The sequence below is a fragment of the Xenia sp. Carnegie-2017 genome, unplaced genomic scaffold (genome assembly GCF_021976095.1).
Source record: "Xenia sp. Carnegie-2017 unplaced genomic scaffold, XeniaSp_v1 HiC_scaffold_22, whole genome shotgun sequence".
Lineage (NCBI taxonomy): Eukaryota > Metazoa > Cnidaria > Anthozoa > Malacalcyonacea > Xeniidae > Xenia > Xenia sp. Carnegie-2017.
In genome coordinates, this window is record NW_025813485.1 from 16094523 (window position 1) to 16118737 (window position 24215).

Here is a 24215-nt window from a genome sequence, read left to right on the forward strand (position 1 = left end):
TATTAAATTTGTGTTAGAAAATGCTGAGCTGGCTTTTTTAATTGTTTTCGTTTCCAAAATATGAAATATCATTACAGAAATTTTACTATAAAAATTAAGAATGAAGAATTTATAACAATGCAAAGTTATTATTACCAAAATTATTACTAGAACAATGTATAACTTCATAAATCCAAAGTACAAAGCTTCAACGAAAGTTGCATCTTCAATGCTTGCAGTTGGAAATACATACTATCACAAAGTTTGTTAAAGACCTGTAACATAGATACGCTTGCTTGTTTCTCTGAATTATCGAGATGAATTATATTGAAAATGTCAGCAATTGAGGGAGGATCTTCCATCGTTAAATGAGGAAAGAAAACTGTGACGTTATCTTTACAATTAACGGGAATCTTGACTGTTGCCGGATAAGCTATATAAACCTAAATAGAACTTAATATATTAGAAAAATCATTGTTATCATAAACGCAACCAATCTTATACCTGCGATTTACAAATAATATCGCTATAGTAAACGTAACAGTTTATTTTGGTGATTTTAGGGCAAGATATTAATAATCAATAAAAACAAAAACCTGTATATTCTGGGGTGTCTCTTATCCTTAAATTTGTCTTTGCTCTCTACTCTTATTTCAATATTCCCATTAAAAATACAAATCACTGTCTTTCACAAAAGTTCACAATAAAATTATTTCGTCGTTAATTTTTTCGTAAACAATATAAATATTCCAAATCACTTTTCAGAGAATAAAACAGTCTATAGAATTACATCAATCAATCCCCTTGATGAAAAATCTAATGAAAATCTTTACCTTGTTTTTGTTTTTATCACAATATTTTGAGCCAATTTCATTTAGTGTTTGCCTGAGTTTTTCTTGAGTGCTTCCAGCCAGATCATGAAGAAATAATCTATTATTATCAATCTCATTATGGTTTGTCCAGGCAAGAAGATGAGATGGTGGCTTGTAGGTATGATAATAAACAACATGGTAACATAAAGGTACCTTTGAAATTTGCATTTCATTATTGATGGTTTTATGAAGATAAAATAACGATGTAACAACACCTCCTTGATGAAAAATACCATAGAAAATAAAGCCAATGCTATTCCATAACAACCAGGAATAGAGATATAATTTTGATGATAACAGATGAGAAGAAAACAGCAAAACCAATGGTATAAGAAGAGGCATAAGAAACCGTGGCTCTTGATGAGGAAGATAAGACAAGATAAAGAGTGGTATGACAATATGAAAAGTTAGGACACACTTATAGAATGTTGTGTGTTTTATTTGATCATCGTTCAAAATAAAAGCAATTTTTTTAATCTGGGCTCCTATTTTAATAAAGAAAAGCAATGACAATGGACCAAATAACAATGGCATGTTGACAATAAAGTGTGTGAAAAATGGATGTTTCCCATGATCCTGAGCATGATGAAAATTATACAGAATGAAATTCCAATGAGTTATAACAATTTTACGATATTGTAAATAATTAAAATACCAGGAGTCCACAATAATAAAAACACATGTGCAAAGAGAAAATCCCATGGCAATGCAAATAATTTGGACAAGAAAAGGAAGGATAGTAGTTTGTTGAAATTTTATATTAAATATAAGATAGCCAAGATAAGGTACTATGGAAAAAATGAGAAATGTTTGTCTACAAAATACTCCAAAAGACGTGAAACCACCAATAAATAAAAACATTAAAATATTCTTTTTAGTAATACCATGAATGGATACCCGATCAGTTAGCTGTATTAAACACATAATGAGAATCGCAGATATTCCTGTTTCTAAGGTGTTGGAAAATGGCCTACTAGCAAAAATCATGGTAACATAGGATGTTGACAAAACAACAAGACAATCAAATGAATTGATAGCCAATTTTTGCGTAATAACATAGACAGGAAGATCAAATGAGAGTAGAGTAAAAATGTAAGAAAAACACGAGGAAACACTAGCAAAAGTGTTGGTGAAACATCAATATAAGATGAAAACTGTTTGAGAAGTAGAAATGGAAGACCTGATGATAAGAAAGCAGATAATGGACTTCGAACAGGATAATCTTCATACCACTCCCAGGTAACTGTAGAGTTTATATGAAGTATATCTCTTGCCATAATTTCTGGTGATTGGAAAAATTCATCAGGAAAAACATAACCACTTTGAACGAAACAAGGCACGACAAGTCGAACTAAAATAAGTGCAGCATACAAACTTTTGATCCTTTCCTTTTCCATTCCATCGACAATGTACGAAATAATAAAATGATAAACACGACCTGTGCTCAGTGTGGTATGCTGTTTATTCCATTTATAAATATTACAAATTTACCTCGCCAAAAGGAGCGTGGGCAGTGGGTACTACAAAGCGTCTGGGCAGCGTGATGGGTACTAAACATCAACCTTAATGACCTTCCCAACTAAACATTATCTATAATATGAATGTTCGTTATATTTCTGTTTTAGGTCGTAATTTTGGTATAAATTAGGGATATAGATCAAATGGATCAAATAGTCTTTCATTTATTCACCTCTCCCCCTTTCTCCACCCCCCTCCCCCCGCAATATAGTTCCCCGGTGTAAAAAGCCCACAATTGTAAAGGAGATTTTCATGGTAGCTATAGTCTATACTCTATAGACCGGACAAATCAGTCGTAAACTTTTATTTCTCAAATAAACAACTCAATAACGACAGTTGGCTTTTGTTTTTAATTGTTATCAATAGCTAGTTTTAAAATTATCTATGATATAACCATGTGTTAATTGTGAAATAATTTACATCTGTCGACTAAAAACTCCTACTCAGACAAATAATGCTGTGCATTGTTCGCCCTTAACTAAAAATATCCGATCTTTATTTTTAAAGTTGTTTAGTTACTTGAAGGACTATGTATTGTACTATTCTAATGCATGATATCTGGCGCGTGTCTTGTACTGAATATGTAACTCATAGTTAACATAACAAGTAAAGTTTAATTTTATAAAGAATGACGTTTTTTCAGCTGCAATAGATAGAATTGAGAGTTTGCATTCAAGGCACCAGGCAAACGGCGTTTCATTGTTACTTCACCATGTTCGTCGATCGATAAAAACCAAGCCCGTTTTCCTCGATATGCCTTCAGTTTATATGAAATGTAAAATGCATCGTCCATTTTTTCTTCAAAAATAAACTGATCAATCTTCACATCTTTCGTCTTTCTCTGAGAAAAATTACTGCATAAATTTTTGGTATCAAAACAAATATTGAAAATATAGAATCATGAAAAAATCCTGATGAAAAATGATAGCTATAATGTTACTCAAAATCATAAAAATTGATAGCCTTGTCAGATTAAAACAATCAACTGACAGACACATCTTATGAACATGTTGTAATGTCAAGAAATTATGGTAGTCACGTAACCTCTAGAAGATATTATACTCACCGTAAGAAAAATATGTCCATTCTTATCAACTGCTAAGTATGTTGAACCTCCAAATGAATCCTCTCGAGGGCTGAATGAAATGAGATTCTTGGCCACTGAGATAACTTGAATTTTACCTGTAATTGAATTTTTATCAACTTACAAAAAAATGTTCGAAATGTATTAAAAATATAGTTATTTTTATAATTTATTTATTTGTGCATTTATGTACATATGATTTAAAGGCAGTAAAGCAAGTGTGAAAGTTTTATGTTTAAATCATTGCTGAAGAATCTTGTGATTTGTTCAACGTGAAAAATTCTTTGTTTATCACAAACAGAAATGAATGTCGTATACAGGTTAACACAACAACACAAAAATAAGTATATCTACAAAGACGGCGGTTTATGAAGTGATTTAAAGTTTATGAATACTGTTGTAGCAAGTTTCTGTAATATTGTTTTTTACATATTTATACACATGAAAGTGATTGAACTCAAAAAGTTATTCCATGTTACAGATAAAATTACTGACCACTTATGTTGACAAAGGAAATGTTATATTTGTCTTTGATGAAGGTCAACTAACAGCAGGGTCAACAAAGATTACGATAACAGATAGTGAATATAACACCAAACCTGTGACCAAACTCCAGCAGCGCATTGTTGTAACTACATTGAATACTGCATATATATACATATAGGACAATTTTAAAAGCTGCTGCTCGAAATATTTATATATATAGCCCAAGTTGAGTCGAAAGAAATCGACTTTTTTGGAATCATTTTTGTTTAACTTGTCATCTTCGTTACTAAGCTATATATTGATATAGCGAAATCCACGTAGATATAAAAAGTACAACAAAGTAGACTAAACTAATTATTAAGAATTGTGGTTTTGTTTTTTATCTAACAAAACAGAGAACGAATTGAGACATAGCCATCGTCATTGTTAGACGAAAATTTTTATCATACTTTATTTTATATTGCTAATGGATAGTAATATAAAAATGTTTGTTTAAATGATATAGTTATTATGTTTAAAACAAATAAGTCACTGAAAACTTGGATGTAATAAAATGCAATGACAAGTTATGAATAGCAACAAAAAAGGTAAATATGAATATTTTAGGAACTAACTGAATGGGTCGTTGATGTTCTTTGTTGCTTTCACTTCTCCGGATTGTGACATAGTAAGAAAAAAACCATTTTTATTTTGCAGTCTACAAATTCTTCGTATTGGATTAGCAGGAAGCCTTCGTCGATTCAGAAACTGAACATCTCTACTTTCATCATGAAGATGAAAGTCGGTGAAAATACAACCTTGACGATGAGAAAATTCTTGATGATTTGTACATCTCATAGAGCAATTCATTTCTTTGATGAGCTGCTTTAAAACCTTTTACATTTCATTAAAATACGACGATCGCGATCAAAGCGTTTACCAAGACTATACTAGATTATGGCTACATTTCCGTTTCCTGGCTTGGTTTTCGAAATCAAAAACGTCGTTTCTTTTAGGTCTCATCTGACCTGAAAATGACCTGAATATTTTTGTTCATTTTCTAACGCAACATTGATCGACAGAATTTATCAACGACAGTCTAGTATTAATTGTCCTAATTGTTTTAAATCGTACTTAATCATATGGTGAGAAGAACACTTCGATATTTATGTTTATTAATCCAACATTTCTACACTTGACAACAACATCGAAAGGATAGGATCAAATCCTTTACAAAACCTCTACTAAAGAGAAAATTCAATCGTTTATTATACATTGTTAAATGACTTTCTGTCAACAACATGAAACCTTATCTCTCATCTACTAAATTGCAAGTTGTCGACATTTCTACTTTAACAAATGATGGCGTTTTCAAGAACTATTGCAATAATGAAGAATGAAAATTACCAAGTTAAAATTATCATCAAAGTAATGGCTCATTTAGGCTTGGTTCTTAAAAAGTCGTTTGCTGATACTTAAGAGTTACATTCAGATAGGAAAATTCATGTGATGGTAAGGAATGTTGTTGAATTAAAAATAAAGCTAAACGTATTTAACTATTTTGCCTTCACAAAGAGACAGTTCTCAAAGCACTGTAGGTATGGAAAAATCAAGAGAATGAATTTGCTCTATGCCTACTAAATTATATACTTCCTACTGTTTTCTTTTCTATAAAGGCAAAATTTCCTTTCTTCTGTAGGGAGTTGCAGTGAGTCCAAAATATTTTGGTTGCGCTGCCAAATATCTAAATATATGTGCCAGTGTATAAAGAGTCCTTAAAACATTGCCTTTTCCAAAAACGTTTAACTGTAGCTAATGAAAACTATTTATTTCAGATGTCAAGGAAACAATTTAAAACAGATTCATTAAACACTTGAAGAACACACGACTTTCTAGTAAATAAAGCGGAATTGCTTAATCATCGTACATTAGCAAGTGCTTTTTATGCATATCTATAATTAAATACACCCAGATGTTGAGGTTTGAATCTTGTTCGAGTTATTACCAAGGATTTCCGACCATTGACACCTATAATTAACTGCATGTTAGCAGGTTTTCTGGCAACGATCACTGAGCAGAATACTATAATCAAATCAGTCATATAAACTGAACCGTTTTATTTTTAACGATGTTTGTTCGGCAGTTGGCATTCGGCAGAAATGATAGATTGATCCAGCCTATCAAACTACTTTACGGAGATATAACTAATTGAAGAATAGTATTTGAAAATTTCAATAATTTTAAATCAGCAAAGCTTCGAATAATTTACATAAAGATGGAACAATGAATGCTATATAAGTTTAACGCGATACCAATAAGCAAGAGTAAAAAGAACAAACGAATACGCAAGGAAAGCGAAACGTTTAGAGAAAAAGTTTACATGTGCGAAAATTAAGAAAATATAATGTATTTGGTCTTTAACTTATACATTGTTTTCCAACTTTACTGCTTTTGCGCATAATAATCAGCTGCCCTTAGTTTTCGTGTGGGAACTGGTTTCTCATGTGTAACCAAAGTAATCGTATGTTTCGTGGTCGAACGATCGAGGACATTATCCGTTTGGTCAAGTGATGAAATTTTTTCAACAATACTTCTAGTTTTGCCCATTGAGTGGATGTAGATAAGTTGGGACACGAAACAAAATTCACAAAATTTTGCCTGTTTTTTTCCTCGATACAAAGTTGATTCAGCGTCACCGTTTTTTCGAAGGCCAATGACAAATGGAGGTCCTGATGTTCTAGGACGTTTGAAAATGTCGTAAAAATTGTTGGTAATCGATTCTTGAAATACGCACTCGACATCAGGAGATGACTGGTAAAACATAAAACATTATAAACACGGAGAATTGTAGTCTTTTCTTCAGCATTTAGAAGTCAAAATTTACCTTTGCCATGATGTCTCCATTTTGATCAATTGCAACGTAAAAACCAGTTTTAACATTCAGAATATTTACGCCATTATCACCAGTGGGTACAAGATCAAACACAACTAAAAACATAAGGTTCACAGTAGAGTCACACTGCAACATTAACATCGATGTTTTACTATATAATGGTTATAAATATTGTGAACGTTTCTAACCTGAAGGATCAAAAGGATTTGTGGTTCCCGACACACGTTTATCCGCAGTTACACGAAGGTAAAAACCATTACGACAGAACAAACGACGACGCCTGTGTACATACGGTATGAAACATTATAAAGTTTTAACTTACAATATTAAAAGCATTACATAAATATGGAGAAAATTTAGAGAAGTATTGAGATCTTTACTAAATACAAAGGATTCCTAAAGTACAAGGGATCAATAATTGAAATCAAAACTGGGGACAACGTGTTTCATTGACAATTATTGACATCAACAAAACTGTGAACATCATGACTTATGCTTCATTGGCCATAAATACCATATCACATGACCAAGGTTGGGATTATTTCTGGATGAGACAAGTCAATAGTCAATGAATAGAACAATCATCTCGTTGCAAGTTATATCAAGAGAGCAATTGGGAAAATATTAAAGATCGTTATGAAGGTGGACTTTGAATTCATATAGTTTTAATTATATTCATAGAAATGTCAACGTGGTAATATTACACGGCAAGTTTCTTTGTTGTATTTGTAATATAAAATGCACTGGACAAAAAGTTTTTTACATTTCCAACCTCGAATTTTTGATTCTTGGTAATTTCATAGTTTGCTCAAACTCTCTTGGCCACCAAAATTGACTACGGCGCACCTGATCTGAATGAAAGAAAACGACATTTTCATGAATAATTTTATTTACTTGTACATACATGGAAGCATTTTTACTCGATAAGAAATAAAAGAAAATGAAGAGAAATAATTTGATATATAAAGGTGTTTTCTAATATCTTTGACAAGACAATTAAATTCTAACTGGCTCTTTTATCATTCACAATTATATACAATATTTATAAAGCATTGTAGACTAATTCCTTGACAAATTTCAGTTGTATTAAATGAAATTGAACAAGAATAAATTTCAAAGTTAACTTACCACGAACAATTATTTCCATATTAAACGATGGTTAAAAGCGAGTTCAATGAAAGTCAGTACTTAAATACTAACATAATTACACCTGAAACTTATATTATATACAGTCGAGTTAGCCTTTTCATACAAAAACACAAAAACCAATATGTGAAACGCAATTCTTTTATGTTGGTTCACAGTGGAACAGTGATTTTTATTGTGAAAGTGTATTAGCCCTCCTAGTCCCGGAATTACAATACAACATTAAAATGAATAAAGTTATGCTAAGAAATAAAAAGCGTGAACATGTTGTAAAATTTCAGTAATTCTTTAAAAAAGCCCAGACCTTCCAAGATCAGATTTTTTCACTTTTTATAACGCAAACATCGTCAATGTGTTTTCAATAAAAACTTTCAATAAAAGTTATTATTGTTCATGGATGGTCTGATTGGCGAATACATATTTAACATAAATAAAGCTAAAATAAGACAGAAATTAGCCAACGTATCCGGAGAAAGTCGGATAAGACGGATCACAAAAAGTTGCTATAAATCAAAAATCACCATGACAACAACAAGCAACGAGACAACATAGTTACGCTTTCTCTGTCGTAATGTATTTAACGTTTTGAGACATTGTTAGTTGTGTCATCTACTTCTTCTTGACTCTGAATGTCTTTAGCCACAGAATTAAGGATTCGTCAATGTTAAGAGACAAAAATGTTTTAAATGTTAGTTCAGTCCGAACAACATTAAAGAAATATTAAAATTAAATACTGAAATATAAAAGCATCAAACAATGCAATACACGTCTAAGTCAAGAGGATACGGCTTCTTTTGCGATTTTTCATCTTCCCTACTTTCCTTATCTTTGCTCTTGAGCTCTTTCTACATTTAAAGAGAGATCTCGTTAATTTGAAACTTGGTTTACCACAATTATAAAAATACGCAGAAAAAACATCAAAGAAAAATCGTCACTCATAAACCACAATAAATATCTTTAAAAATGTCGTGTCAATGTGATCATTTTATTCATTTGTAATGATACTTCAAAATAGTAGAATTGTTATTATCAACCCAAAATAGCTATACATATAAAATATTTAGTAAAAAAATTGAAAACATTTTATTAATGATTCATTGACAAGAGAATCTACCTACGTTTGTTTGGATAGTATTTTTTTTAATTTAGTCGAATGTTTACTGCAGTAGCATAATGTTAACTAAAGGAAAATCTTTACCTTATTATTCGACGATTTTTCTTCGGTTTTTTTCTTCTTTTCTTTTTCCTTTTCTTTCAACTGCAAGCAAAGAAAATTTCTATTTCAGTGGAAGTACACTACACGTGATAAGTACATGATACACACGTGAAAATGACGTATTATGTGGGTATATAACAATTTACTTTAGTTTTTTCCTTATATTTATCTTTATCTTTGATTTTTTCGCGATCTTTCTTCGAATTATCATCGCGCGATAGTTTAATTACTGTTGGTTTTATCTTTTCCTGCAAACAGAAAAATTCATCGTCGCCGAATCTTTAAAATACAGAAATTAACAACATTAAGACGCAAACAACTTCTTTTTCTTTCGGTTTTTCATCAGAAGCTGGCGTCTTTCTGCTTGGACCTTATGTCAAAAAAAATTTATAAATCAAGATAAATAACTAAAAATGACATCAATTTTATTTAATAACTATATAATCATCAGATGTTTTTGTACAAAGGTTTATTAACTCTAGAGTAAATATATAAGAAAGTATTAAGACTCTGAAAACAGAACACAATACAACGATACAACAATGTAAAAAAATCTTATCTTTGTCACTAAGCTTGATTAACATCTTACTCGTTTCGTCATCTTTTCTTCGTTTTATTTCTTTAGCATCGACAACTTCTGTTGTCTTAAAGTTTAATTAAAAAAGAACATAAAAGAAATTTTTGTTATTATTTAGATATTCTTTATGGTAATAGTAGTGAGAAGGAAACTACATACTCTCTTGCGATCTAATTTTTGATTTTTTTCTTTCTCTTTACTAGGTCTGCTTTCTTCATTCTTAAATGAAAAAACGAACATAACAAATTAAGATTTGTTCGCGACAACAAATGTTAAACACAAGAGATAAAGAGGTGTTTTCTGATCAACATTACTGCCGATGAATGATACTGACCTTTGATGCTGCTTCAACTGGAGTGCTTGGTGTACTTTCCTGTAAAGATATGAAAAACAATTGAAGTTCTTTGAGTAATATAGGATTCTACGTTTGAAAATAAAACCTTTGATGAGCTCGGAGAAGATAAATGACTCTCGTTTTTATCAATTTTACGTCTTTTCGGTTCTAATAAATACACAATTTATTCATGTATCATGTGGACCTTTGCATGAATATTTTACATAGGCAAAGTAAGAACAAACCTTTGTCGTATTCATCTTGAGGAGAATCAACATTGTTTGCAGATATACGTTTCGACTTTAAATCGTTATTTTTTGATTTATCATAATCTTTTTGTTTTTCTCGTTCATTTTCTTTTTGTTCTTTAGACTTTGGTGATTCTTTTACTGTTGACTTACTAAATCATAAAAAGTTTTCATCGATTTCATATTCAAACATTTTAAACACTATCCTTAATTCGGGGGATTTCCTCACCTTGACTCACTTTTGTTCTTCCTGCAACGTCATTTGATGACGATTTTTTGTTGGTAGTACTTACATTGTTCTTCATACCATTACTGGAAGGTGTTTTCCTGTTTTAAAAAATCACTAATTAACATCTTCGAAACTACCTTATTTACACAATTCATAAGTGATGTAAATAACTAGCAACCTTGTTTACACAACTCATAGGTCATGCATATAACCAGTTACCTTATTTCAACAATTCACAAGTGATGTAAATAACTAGCAACCTTGTTTGCACAATTCATAGGTGATGCATATAACCAGTTACCTTATTTCAAAAATTCATAAGTGATGTAAATAACTAGCAACCTTGTTTACACAATTCATAGGTGATGTATATAACCAGTTACCTTATTTCAACAATTCACAAGTGATGTATATAACTAGCAACCTTGTTTACACAATTCATAGGTAAAACGTAAAACTGGCTAGCAAATAAAACTTACTTGAGCGATGATGATGAATTTTTTTCAGACGAAAGATTTTGGGAAGAAGTTTTAATGGAGGTCTTATTGTCATCATTTTGATGGTCTTTGATCGAATCACTTGAGAAAAAAGAAAAGACATAAAACTTTCCAAAGTTAGTAGCAGTGCTTAGTAGATTTTATAATAATGAAATTCCGAACTACCTTTCACTTTTTTCTCCCTCTGTAGCTAAAATGACACAAAATGATAATAAATAAATATTATTATTAAAAATTTACGCGAAGTGTCATTGACTGTTCTCGGTCTCGTTAAGATAAGCAAACCTTGTTTTCATGTTTCCCTTGGGATGATGACGTAGATTTTTCTTCAATCTCCTTTCAAAAACAAAAATAAAAATAAAAACTTTTTAAATGAGATTATCAAAAAATAAAAGAGATAAAATATTCCTACCTGTTTATTTTCGGTTGCTTTAACTCCATTGTGGGAAGCAATATTAGCGGTACTTGCATTAGTCTGTAAATAATACATAAATTTAAAGGGAGATAGTATTCTTATTTAAAAATTACTCTCTTGCTTATACAATACACAACAAAACGTCTTCGAATAACTTATGCATATGTCTTTTCATTCTCAAGATATAAAGATTTGTTTAATGTCAAAGTATGAGATGTTCTTTTGCACAATCAAGACAACCACAAATATTGGGACGACGACAAAACGCTACGTCTTATATAATACAATTAATTTTGTGTTAAATCATCTCACTTTTTATCGTAAGATATTCTTTCATTACACGAGCGTGAGATAAAAATACCATGTATAGCATATGATAGGACAGTACAGACAGGACTCTAATGGATATAAATTGTAAAGTGATTTCTATGATGACAGTACCTTGGCATCAGGAGCTTTCCTATGAAACATTCCTTCAGGAATCATTTCAGATTTATGTGAACGTAATCTTCCAGCGTAGCTAACAATAAATATAATGCAATGTAAACAAACATGGCCATCATTAAAGACAAATACACATACTAACCCAATTGCCAAAGCATAAAGGTCTTTTCTCTTCTCTTTTTCCTCTTCACAAATTCTCTCAACACGTCTTTCCAAAGCCATACCAAGGTTAGACACTTTTGGATAATGAGGGAGGATCTAAACGACAATGAAACAGAGTTATTCATCGATTTGAAGGATTACATTGCTATGTAGAGTTACAGTGCTACCATAACTAGCATTCGTAGATATATTTTATACTGTTCACATAGCTGTTACTACAGCCATTGAAAGTAATCTTTGAATGGCTGTAGTATATAGAGTAGATAGCATACTGACCTTTATTAACACCATCATCGTATTTCTTATTTGAGTATAGTCTTTTGACTCAAGACACACCACTAAGGCCTGTGACACAACAAAAAACATATATAATACACACAAGACAACGTATACAGTTGATGAACCCCAATATTATCCTAACATTTTTGACAAGGTGATTTACTTGAATAATACCTTGGTAAGTTTGTACTGCCATTTATGACAAACATGACGAAAATTTTCGTAATCTAGATGTTCAGCTTTGTCGGTGTTTGTTGTTCGTAGGACAGTCACAAAACCTGGATAACTTCCACATTCCTAAAAAATATTGAAGCATTTTTGCACATCTTTAAGTACATCAAACTGTACGTCTTCAAAGACATATTCACATGTTTTATTTTAAAAAAAAGAGAGAGAGATCAGTAATATTCTCGTTAGCTCTCGACATACCTTTTCGTAGATCTTTTTGTCTTTGTGCCACCGCATGACAATTTCCAACATTGATGATAGAAAACGACCTGAAAAAGTAGACAAAATCACGCGGTAAATGTCAGTTTATGAGGTAAACTTTATTGTGTTACGCTGTAGTTTACACACCATATCTGCTAGCTTCACTTTCTGTAAGTGTTGTAACGGTATATGAAATATCAGAGAAAACCTACAAAATAAAACAAGATCAAAATAAAATCTACACAATTTAAGCTTTCCTAGCAGCCACATGAGTTAATGTCAGTGACTAATTCTACACCACAGAAACAGTAAACACTACGTGTGTCCTTTCAACTATATGCAGTCATTTGTTCGCTATAATAGTACGAAAACATTTAAAATGTATAATGATAAGAAGCAGTATTTACAGTGTTTTAGCTATCCCCTCTCCACGTTTATTCTATTTATACACCCTTATCCCTCAATGTACTAGGCAACACATAGCATAAATAACAAATGCTTACCCGATCAAAACACAAAAGAGTTGAAAAGTTTGGCGTCTTTAAGTTATGAAGCATATGGACAAATCTAGCGCAGAAAATCGCATCACTGGCAGTGAAAACACATCGTGGAAAAATACACAACTGCAAAAGCTGAGTGACAGACTCGTTCTTTGATGATTCTGAAAAAGTAAAACGCACATTTTCAAGTCGGAAGACAAACTACTTTTGGTGATCAGAGAAAAAAACTTTATTAAAACAATAATAAAATAATCAGAATGAAATCAACGGTCCATTTTGTCACGTTGAACAATGTGATGAACTGTTTGTCTAATTATTGTGACATAACTGCGAAAATATTTTTGTCACAACGATTATAGGCCAATTGATGAAGACATTCACAAGGCGAGCAAAATATTTAACACTTACTAGAAGGTATCCAATTATCTTGTTCATGTTTCAACCATTCTTTGATTCTTTGGGTATGCTGATCTTGTTCTTTCTGTTCCTCTTTCAGTTTTTCAATAGCACCCAGACATCTTTCTCTTTCCTTCTTCTTTTTGCTCATGGAGTTCTGAAAACAAAGAAAATTTCCAATGAATTACAATAACGACAATATAATCACTAAATCCACTTACCAATTCTTTGTTTTCATCCACGTTTACTAACAAATCTGATATTTTATTTTTCTCTGCTTCGTATCTTTCAACAGGAACATGCAAGTCATACATTGTAAGAGACCAAAACGCAACGTACAACTGCGGACTGATGTTCAAGAAAACGTTTATAGCATTAGAACAAAATTTAAATATTTAAAAGCCGAGAATAACATTGTGAAGAAGCTATTTATGATAAACTTTATTATGAAAATAAAATATACCTGATGTTATTCCAAACTCTCAATGGATGAAGATTTATGACACTTTGCGTGATAGGCTCCAGCACTGAGTTTACAGCATTTATATATAGTTTAAAAATTTGCTAAAGTCAAAAAATCAAGACGGATTGTTTAAAGTTCAAAATGGCATCAATTAATTAACAAACAATGTTAAGGCTACCTTTGGGGATAAATTTTTTGATTTTTCGTTATTTTCAGCTTCTTCAAAAGTTGCCTAACAATAAACACACAAAAAATGCATTACATACAGAAAAAGTTTTAAATTCTCTGAAAGTCATGAGTAAAATATAAAAAACCTGTATTTTATTAGCAAACATGGGTCTTTCCAAGAAAAAAGCAGCATCCTGAGATATAGAAAAATTCTGAACAAGATCTTCCAAAGAAGGCAAATTGTTAACGTAATCCTCTTTGTTTAATTGTGTAGCCAAAAAACCCCCAAATTGAACCATAGTATCGTGACACTGAAAAAAAAAACCCGAAACAGGTTATGTGTTAAACATTTCACTTCTATTTTCAAATACAACAACGTATGTAAAAAAACATAACTAGAAAGTAAGTTGTTATTATAAGAATAAAAGATGTCAGCAACTTTACCTGGTCATATAATTTTCCAACAAGTTTCAAATGTCTATTAGAAGGCTCATCAAAGAAGATAATGGAGTTACGTTGTTGCGCCATCAATATACACAAAGGAAATGCAAGATCGCCATTCATTAAAGTGTCTCTCAATCTTTGTGATGATTTCTTTGTATTTCTTATCTGTCCAAACCATCCACCCTATCATGAATTTGTTTAAAAACTTAACATAACTCTCCTCAATCATTTCTTCATAATTTTACCGAACATCATAACGTATAACCACGTGATCAAGAATAAGACCAATCAACGATCAGTAATTTTAATCACCTCAGCACGCAACATTTCCCCTCCCGATAAAGCCTCAAGTTGATCCATTGTTACTTCTTCGGATATTTCAATTCCTGACATTTTTTGAACGACCTCTCGTAAAATAAGCAAGTCTGAACTTTTGCCAGCTTTTAGTTGATTGGCAACGTACTGAAGTAGACCAGTCAATTCGATGCTGTATTTCTTAAATACTGTTCCACAAAAGATCGCAAGACCTGAAAATTTTTAAAATTGAATTTAAAAAATAACAAGTTTGGATGAGGCCATCTCATATTTGCATCAGGCCATCGAAACACAGAAACCATTACGTAAATTTTAATATAACTATTGAGGCGTGGTCCCAAGATGAGAAAATTACAATAACTTAAAATACACTAACTTTTCAACCACTCTGAGATGTTTGTATCGTCCAACTTTAATCTTTCCTTTTCTGGATTCGCTAAAGCCTCAATAATACAATCTATAAATCATCTATAAGGAAATATTCATCGACATAAAAGTAGCTAAATCTGTAAAAAATAGTTGCTCTTACAAGTATAAAAGTTTCTGTCCCAAGAATTTTTCGTACCTTTAGCCGTAAGACAAATGCAATTTGTGTTATAGAATAAAGAAAACTTTTCAACAAACTCGAATCTTTAAAATTCCTTTTGAAAAGGATACATGCTAAAACGTCATAAGACATTGGCGTCAGATATTTCAAGGAATCGACCACGGGGCCAATAAAGTTATCGTATTTTTGTATTTGACTTAAAATCTAAAAAAAAATGAAATATGCGTACTTCTGAAGTTTGTGATAAAGCAATTACGAACTTACATATTCAAATAGAACACCAGGATTACTGTGACTCAATTTACCAATTTGTCTACCAGATTGTTTAACATTTTCCTTTGATAAACGTCTAAAAATATTGCATTCTTTACAATAATCAATCAATATCGTCTTTCAAAGAATGACGAGAACTTCACTGAGCCGACAACATACATACACAGAAAAATAACGGACAAAACTATGTCGTTAAAAAATTGTACATACTTTGCAATATATTTTGCTTTCTTTATGGTTTTTGCTTTAACATCAATCAGCTTCGGATGAACATTGTAAGAGTAATTTTTCCATCGTCCATAAAGACAATATCTGTCCAAATAATGTCAAAACAACAAATATTCTGATTGAAAAGATGAAATGTACACGCGTATGAAGGTTTTCTTTCAACAGGAGAAAATTCATGAATTGTAAATGCTTGGCAATGATGCGCAACCCCCCTGTTATTTTAGATAAACTAACGTCCAGCAACGTACATAAGTATGCATAGGGATATTACGTGATCCAGGTGTATATACATATGTAGGTGTATGGATATTACATGATCCAGGTGTATATACATATGTAGGTGTATGGATATTACGTGATCCAGGTGTATATACATATGTAGGTGTATGGATATTACATGATCCAGGTGTATATACATAGGGACACGTAATATTGCTGTGTTGTGAATATGATTGATGTTACTATAGAAATGTAATGTTGTAGTTATGGTGTTGTTTGTAGTTTTTCGTCCTTTTTCTTTAGTTGTGAGTATATGATTGGTATGTCATTATGTCTGTTTATTGTATCGTTGTCTTTACTGTACCAAGCTTCTTTAAATTCGTGTGCGTGTTTAGTCTGTGCGCGTGCAAATACTTTAGTTTCTGTCCGGTCGAAGGTGTGATTATTTGCATACGTATGTTCTGCCGGTAGTGAGTTTGGATCTTGTCGTTTTATGGCGTTTTTATGTTCTGTGAGTCTTGTTTCGATTTTCTTTGATGTTTGTCCTATGTTTTGTTTTGAGCAGTCTTTATAGTGTGTATTTGCGTTTACCTTTCGTCGTTGTTCCTTTGCTATGACGAAGACAATACAATTGTGTTACTTTACCAATGTATGTGTACGGACATAGATGATCCAGGTAAATGTCTGGATATTTGTTTGTCAGTCAATGCGAAATAAACATCAGAAAACAATTTCTAACGTGGAACGATCAAGACCAACAAAATGATATTACTTTAGGAAGATTTCAGGTCAAAGAATTTGAAGAATTTATCTGAAAAACAGATTCATCCTTTGATGCATCTTTCTTCCATAAAAACTTCCCCACGTCTTTCTTACAAATAACTCAAAATCATGAATCATTGTACTAAAGAAAGATTCAATGTACTAACAACCAAAGCACCGCGAAATTCAATGTGTTAAAATGAATTTGTGATGTTATTTCGTGATGTCATTTTAACTTCATTCTAAACAGCTTTATGGTGACGCAATGCAGGGCAGAATTATTACGATTAAATTATAATATGCAAACTTAAATTTTAAACATACAAAGTCAGTTAATCTACCGACACTCAGGTCAAATACATCAAATGAACTTTTACCTTATAGTATAAGGAAAAGCCTTGAGTAAAATCCATACTTCTTCAGCAATACTAGGATTACATTCCAGTAAGGTGAGTGAAGGAAATAATACTTGGTCAACTAAATCAATAAGACCATTCCAAACCGCCAGCTATAAAATCATATACAAAACAAATAGATATTTAATATTCCAGTCTTTCTATCAATGATCTGAACAAAGTCAATCAATGATAACACAGCAATGATAACACAGGTAATGTCTACCTTAAGACAGCCGTGATATTTTTTATACAAGTCCCTTACCAGTTTGGAATCTTTGTCTTGAATAGATGAACAGTTTGGGTTCTACAAAGTAATTGAAATTTCAGTTAGTGTTTGCTATTGACCAAATTTCTGAAGGCAAAATCCAACCTCCTTTAAAAAAAACCGTCCAATCCTCACAACTTTGGCCATTAAAATCGGATCAAAAGACAAAAAAGGCCCAAGTTGAAGCAACATGGGAAATACACAATTGGTTAAGTCAGTAAATAACATGCACTGCGCATGTCCGTTATACAACATGTTGGAGTAAGGTCGACCACGTGCAGCTTTAGTTGAATATCTTTAATAGATAAAAAAGAAAATTTCTTTCCAACAACAAGAATTATAACATACTGACGATATAGAGGTTCAATAAGAACAAAGATGAGACAAAATTGTAACATACTGACGATATAGAGGTTCAATAAGAACAAAGATGAGACAAAATTGTAACATACTGACGATATAGAGGCTCAATAAGAACAAAGATGAGACAAAATTGTAACATACTGACGATATAGAGGCTCAATAAGAACAAAGATGAGACAAAATTGTAACATACTGACGATATAGAGGCTCAATAAGAACAAAGATGAGACAAAATTGTAACATACTGATGATATAGAGGCTCAATAAGAACAAAGATGAGACAAAATTGTAACATACTGACGATATAGAGGTTCAATAAGAACAAAGATGAGACAAAATTGTAACATACTGACGATATAGAGGCTCAATAAGAACAAAGATGAGACAAAATTGTAACATACTGACGATATAGAGGTTCAATAAGAACAAAGATGAGACAAAATTGTAACATACTGACGATATAGAGGTTCAATAAGAACAAAGATGAGACAAAATTATAACATACTGAAGATATAGAGGTTCAATAAGAACAAAGATGAGACAAAATTGTAACATACTGACGATATAGAGGTTCAATAAGAACAAAGATGAGACAAAATTGTAACATACTGACGATATAGAGGTTCAATAAGAACAAAGATGAGACAAAATTGTAACATACTGACGATATAGAGGTTCAATAAGAACAAAGATGAGACAAAATTGTAACATACTGACGATATAGAGGCTCAATAAGAACAAAGATGAGACAAAATTGTAACATACTGACGATATAGAGGTTCAATAAGAACAAAGATGAGACAAAATTGTAACATTGACGATATAGAGGCTCAATAAGAACAAAGATGAGACAAAATTGTAACATACTGACAATATAGAGGTTCATTAAGAACAAAGATGAGACAAAATTGTAACATACGATATAGAGGCTCAATAAGAACAAAGATGAGACAAAATTGTAACATACTGACGATATAGAGGTTCAATAAGAACAAAGATGAGACAAAATTGTAACATACTGACGATATAGAGGTTCAATAAGAACGTGTACAAGTTCACACAAGGCTTTCACAACAGGTGCTTCAGAAATAACGGAGTATTTTGGTAGTTTATCCATCGCTTGTTTAGCTTGATTCCATGCCCCAAGCTGAAGGAGTGCATGACAAATACCAAACTTTTGATTAAATCTTTTTTGCTGTAAAATCAACACAATTTCATTATTTTTGACACTTATTTACATTACATTCAAATTAGCCAAAAAAGAAAGAAACAGCAATAGAAATCAAAAAGTTTATGCAACAGAATTTACCACAATCAATGGTTCTTTTACTTCGTTCTCCTTACTCTCTTCAGTAGGAACATCCTAAAAAGAAAATTCTTCAAATCCAGCAAATATTGACAAATTACACATGGTAAATATCAGCTAGCTGGTATGTATCCTCTTAACATCAGCAAATTACATGGTTAAGTGGGTAGTGTCAACCTTTTAAAGTTCAATGTATCATATCTTACCGACACAAGAATAGCGGCATTCATTTTCTTTGCTTCTTGGTTTGCATCAATTATTTCCTGATTATTTTCTTCAAATATCTCTGAGTCACTGGGACTAAGCTATAAATACAAATGCTTAAAACACTATAGGGCATGTATGAAGTTCTACCAACCTTACAACTCATCACTGTCTTGTACATAAATTTGTAGTTTTATCATTTAATGACGTGATATGTAGAGTATTTCACACTAAGTTACATGCAATATACTTTATAATACAACTGTCTAACACTCACTATTACTTCACAACATTTACATATGTATGTATGATAATTGACAATTTCATTTTTATCACCCGCAGTGATCATCCCCTATACATACAATATATAATATCATCACTCACATGTACAATACATATCATCACTCACATGTACATATATATCATCAAGTTCCAGTAATTCATGTTTTATAAGAAGAGCAGTAACATATAGCAACTCATGAGGAGTTCTCACTTCAGGTAGATCCTGTGAACAAAGATCATTATAAATTAGATAATTAATTAAATCATTGCCCTATGAACAAAGTTTTAAATTAGATAATGAAAAATCAATACATAAGTTAATGTGCCAATCAATAAAGACTAAGGTAATCACCTTATAAAATTGATATTTAAATCCCAAGATGTGACAGATAGTAGATTTATGATAATTTGATGAAAAATCTTTAAAAAATGTGGTAAAGAATTCTTCTTGCTCAAGATGTAATTCAAAAGCATCCAACATAATATCAAGTACACGATTTGGATCCAGATTAAACCTCCCTAAGATAAACAAAGAAATATTTATATGATCAATCTATCATTTTGTTATACAACTTTTGGTTCAACTAAAAATTAAAATGAAGCTAATTAAAATCAATCATCAAAACTATCAACGAAATGAGCATGATGTTCTTTATAGTATTAACAAACATACTTACCAATCAAAGATTTAATGTTTTCCAACAATGATGACATGTTTATGGTGTCCATTTCTTGACCAAGTTCTGTGATCAGTTTACTATAACCCTCAGATTCCTCTCGAAGAAGATTGAATTTTTGTTGCTTGTAACTACAAAACATTTACAATATAGCCTTTATATTTGTATGCTAAATAAAGAATCTGCAAAGTTTTTCAATATGTGAATGTTATTCACAAATAAAGTTCAAGAAGTTTCACAACAAAATATAGCCTTCATTATTGGACAGTTGTTCATAGATTTTTCATGAGCAATTCAGCAAAATAAGTTGGTAAGTAGCCATTTCTGAGTACCAATTATCTATAGAATTTGTAGACTTCACTTACAAAAGAACAGTTTTGATTTTGATAAATTTAGTGTTGAATCTTTTCATTGATTGCACTAAACCAAGTGATTCCAATGTTTCAACATCAATTCGCTCCTTCATAAGTTCTTCTGAAACCACTGACGTGCTCTGTGTAACATTAGAATTAATTATTCAGTGGTTTGATGGCACATGGTCTAACAAAGACAGTTATTTGGTCATTGGCAACTACAAAAAGTAATAATTATTATATTTTTCAAGAGCTAAAAACTATAAGTTTGCAGTCTAAATAAAATATAGCATAAACACTTTTGTGAATAGATTAAAGCATTATACTATTAAAGTGGACCTAATAAAACATTTAAATATTTGAATATAGCTAACTCTCAATCAACTCACCACTAATGCAGACACAAGAGATGTGAATTGATCATGTTCCTCTTTTCCCAAGAATTGAACATCAACATCTGTTGAGCAGGATAGTTATCTCTTATCAAGATCTACATTACCATTATTAAGATATTGAAAATTTCACAATATGCTAAACAGGAACAACTCTTTCGCACCCATGATGGAAATCACATCAACCAAAATAGATTGCTTCTCTTTATCATGCTACAAAATAAAATGAATTTTACAAAATGAATTTGACATAAAATATGAACCACATTCTTGTGTTATGTTATTTTGTTCACAAATTTACTCTTCTATCGCAATGTTTACAAGACATCAAAATCCTTCCTTTTCCTCTTCTATCCCACTTTATCATTGTCTAGTTCCTCAATAACCTCATCCAAAAATCTAAATCTAATGACCTGTTCAATTTAAGATTTTAAACATTTTCCCAAAATAAATCAACAAAATTTTTCTGGAATTCATACAAAAATGCTAATCGACCTGGATGGATTCTATGCACTAAACTCCCAAGATCTCAGGCATACAATTGATATTCTTGTTGGTTTATTGGCAAAACCTCATTGCAGTCTTGGCGCATGAGAGCTAACTAGATTGCCATGAAAATTCGTTTTACATTAATATAATAACCATTTAATAACTAAGTTTTGGAGTTAGCTGTTTTCATAACGCATTTCCCCCCTACCACCTTATTTTTTGGTTTTGTGGAAAAAACATCTGTAAACAACCTTGGTTTGCGTGTATTTGCAAATATAATGGAGTAGACTCGGCATAAATGCAACACAGAATCCACTCTGGCCAATTCAGCATAGTTGTATTTGCCAACAAGACCGCCAGCCTTTGCCGACAATAATCGTTGTAAAATTTCTAACTGAATGTTCTTATATTTTTAAAACAAGACAAAAACAATTCTTGCTTTCTTGGATACCCTTACTAAGTCATTCTCACTCGAACAAAGTCATAAAAACACTTTCTACTTTTTGTCATTACTAATATTTAAAATGCGTTTACAACGAACCCCGACGATCTCAGTAAGGACTTGTTTTGCTTCATCTAGCTCCAGAAGACCTCTTGCCACGTAAGAAATTAGTTCATACAAAACTTGGCAATAATCTAAACACAATAACAGTGATTTCAATTTTAAACTAAACAAGTATGATGTTTAAAATGTGAATGCAAAATGCTCACTTGAATGAGCGCTATGGAAGTCTTCTCCATGTGACTCGATTGACGCATCCGTTGTTAACGATTGACATAGTTTTATGCTGAGAGAAAAAAACTTGATTTAAGTTTTTCAATAAAAGATTGAATAGGAGTTTTAAATATCTTACATCGATGATTTTTCTTTTTCCCAATTCTTAACATTCACAAGCGGTTGCACAACAGCCGCCATGATCTTATAGTGCTCACTTGAAAACATCCATCAAAATGAGTTAACTGACATTGATTTGGAAATCACCATCAGTGACCACTGATGGAAATCACTCAAAATACCAATTCTAATCGTTATTCACGTCACTAGAACGTCACGTGAGAGAAATGCCGAGAGATTGAGCCGAGCATCAGTTCGACGAGTGTCTATTCCAAAAAGATTAGTTCAGTAGTGGAAATGCTCTCGTATTTCTCAACAATTTTGAAATTCTGTCTTCATCATAATGACTTCAACAGAGAAAGACCCACATTACAGTTGTAACAGATGATTTTGGATATGATGAAGATCTTGGTTTATGGACAAAAAATGTACTTTGAGTTTCATAAGATGAAGAACACACAAGTTATTCAGCGCAAAACAGTAAGCAGATCACTTCAGTGCTTACCAGAATAAATAAAGCGGTTACTCAGCAGATTAGTGTGCAATAAATGAATCACTCCCATCTCTGAATCAGGGGACGCCTGAGATAGTGAATCACTACTCAAAACAGGGGGGGGACGCTCCAAAGAACTCAACAACGATCTTTTTGTTGGCTGAGATATACCAAAACTTGGAAGAAACAGACGGAGAATGTCATAAAAATCAATCCAAAATTGGCTACCATCATCAATAAAACTTAATTAAACGAACTGATTGACGAGCAGCCTAAAGAAAAACAAACAAAATACTTTCGCCCTGGTCAATTCAGAAATCTGGAGATCTGATGTTGAGATCCTTAAGACTGTCTCCGGGCAAAAGACCGAGTTTGATAAAATTCCTTTCAGTTTAGCTATCTCTGTCCTGAGTTTTCTTTGGCAGGAGACATATATTGACAACGAGATCTAAAACTTGTCAATAAACACGTTTTATGTCTATCAGATCCCGAACCGAGAACTTAGAATCGTTAACTCAATATTTTACTTACACTATTTTAAAATGAATAGCATTTGGAGAGCAGCTAGCTCTATGAAACTGAACTGCAACATGGCACATCAATTAACTTAAAAGATGCATACTATTCTTTGCCAATCCATCAAGCGTACAAGAAGTACTTAAAATTCTATTGGAAGGGCAGCAATATAAGTTTGTTTCCGTATGGGAAAGCAAAACGGCAGACGATTTTAATTAATTCTCTTAAATATAACAACAATCTGAATGATCTTTAAATAAATTAAATTAATATGAATAACAAACCCAGACTTAAACCATTTGAAGAAATATATAAAGATAGACAAAAAGGTAAACAATAAGGTAGACAAAAAGTAGACACAAAGGTAGACAAAAACGTAATTGATAATAGGTACGAAATGCGTACAAGTGAGAAGCCTTGCCATTATTTTAGATTATACATGTTTGTAAATGATGATGGTCCAGGTTAAAAAGTCCTGAGAAGGACTGTTTTTGTTGTTGTCGAAACGTCAGTCAACAACAACAAAAACAGTCCTTCTCA

General features: G+C 31.8%; 4 protein-coding genes across 4 annotated transcripts; all 4 read right to left on the minus strand.

Moving 5' to 3' along the window:
* Positions 1-21: 21 nt before the first annotated feature.
* LOC124445601 (GPI mannosyltransferase 4-like) lies at positions 22-2106 on the minus strand. The gene is made up of 2 exons (XM_046996339.1): positions 813-2106; positions 22-422 (listed from the first exon to the last, which is right to left on the minus strand). The coding sequence occupies exons 1-2, from the start codon at positions 1836-1838 to the stop codon at positions 165-167; spliced, it is 1284 nt and encodes a 427-aa protein (XP_046852295.1). The 5' UTR covers positions 1839-2106; the 3' UTR covers positions 22-164.
* A 594-nt stretch (positions 2107-2700) lies between these two features.
* LOC124446289 lies at positions 2701-5179 on the minus strand. The gene is made up of 3 exons (XM_046997126.1): positions 4554-5179; positions 3436-3551; positions 2701-3210 (listed from the first exon to the last, which is right to left on the minus strand). Exons 1-3 carry the CDS (start codon positions 4786-4788, stop codon positions 2989-2991), a joined length of 573 nt encoding a protein of 190 aa, XP_046853082.1. The 5' UTR covers positions 4789-5179; the 3' UTR covers positions 2701-2988.
* A 955-nt stretch (positions 5180-6134) lies between these two features.
* Positions 6135-7940, minus strand: LOC124446015 (fibroblast growth factor 1-like). The gene is made up of 4 exons (XM_046996805.1): positions 7584-7940; positions 7000-7091; positions 6803-6906; positions 6135-6729 (listed from the first exon to the last, which is right to left on the minus strand). The coding sequence occupies exons 1-4, from the start codon at positions 7715-7717 to the stop codon at positions 6361-6363; spliced, it is 699 nt and encodes a 232-aa protein (XP_046852761.1). The 5' UTR covers positions 7718-7940; the 3' UTR covers positions 6135-6360.
* Positions 7941-8097: 157 nt separating this feature from the next.
* LOC124446014 (THO complex subunit 2-like) lies at positions 8098-22749 on the minus strand. The gene is made up of 47 exons (XM_046996804.1): positions 22686-22749; positions 22543-22619; positions 22373-22467; positions 21507-21555; positions 21340-21407; positions 20963-21090; positions 20598-20728; positions 20273-20439; positions 20048-20143; positions 19641-19739; positions 19438-19491; positions 19148-19323; positions 17871-18060; positions 17763-17804; positions 17480-17610; positions 16104-16205; positions 15885-15969; positions 15731-15824; positions 15450-15530; positions 15071-15285; positions 14759-14941; positions 14461-14625; positions 14325-14378; positions 14147-14247; positions 13905-14031; positions 13696-13840; positions 13291-13448; positions 12935-12995; positions 12788-12855; positions 12533-12655; positions 12356-12424; positions 12060-12175; positions 11915-11993; positions 11471-11533; positions 11344-11394; positions 11224-11248; positions 11041-11139; positions 10562-10659; positions 10330-10484; positions 10191-10252; positions 10085-10123; positions 9910-9969; positions 9763-9817; positions 9320-9543; positions 9156-9215; positions 8744-8802; positions 8098-8590 (listed from the first exon to the last, which is right to left on the minus strand). Exons 1-38 carry the CDS (start codon positions 22745-22747, stop codon positions 10634-10636), a joined length of 3855 nt encoding a protein of 1284 aa, XP_046852760.1. The 5' UTR covers positions 22748-22749; the 3' UTR covers positions 8098-8590; positions 8744-8802; positions 9156-9215; positions 9320-9543; positions 9763-9817; positions 9910-9969; positions 10085-10123; positions 10191-10252; positions 10330-10484; positions 10562-10633.
* Between the last annotated feature and the right edge of the window lie 1466 nt (positions 22750-24215).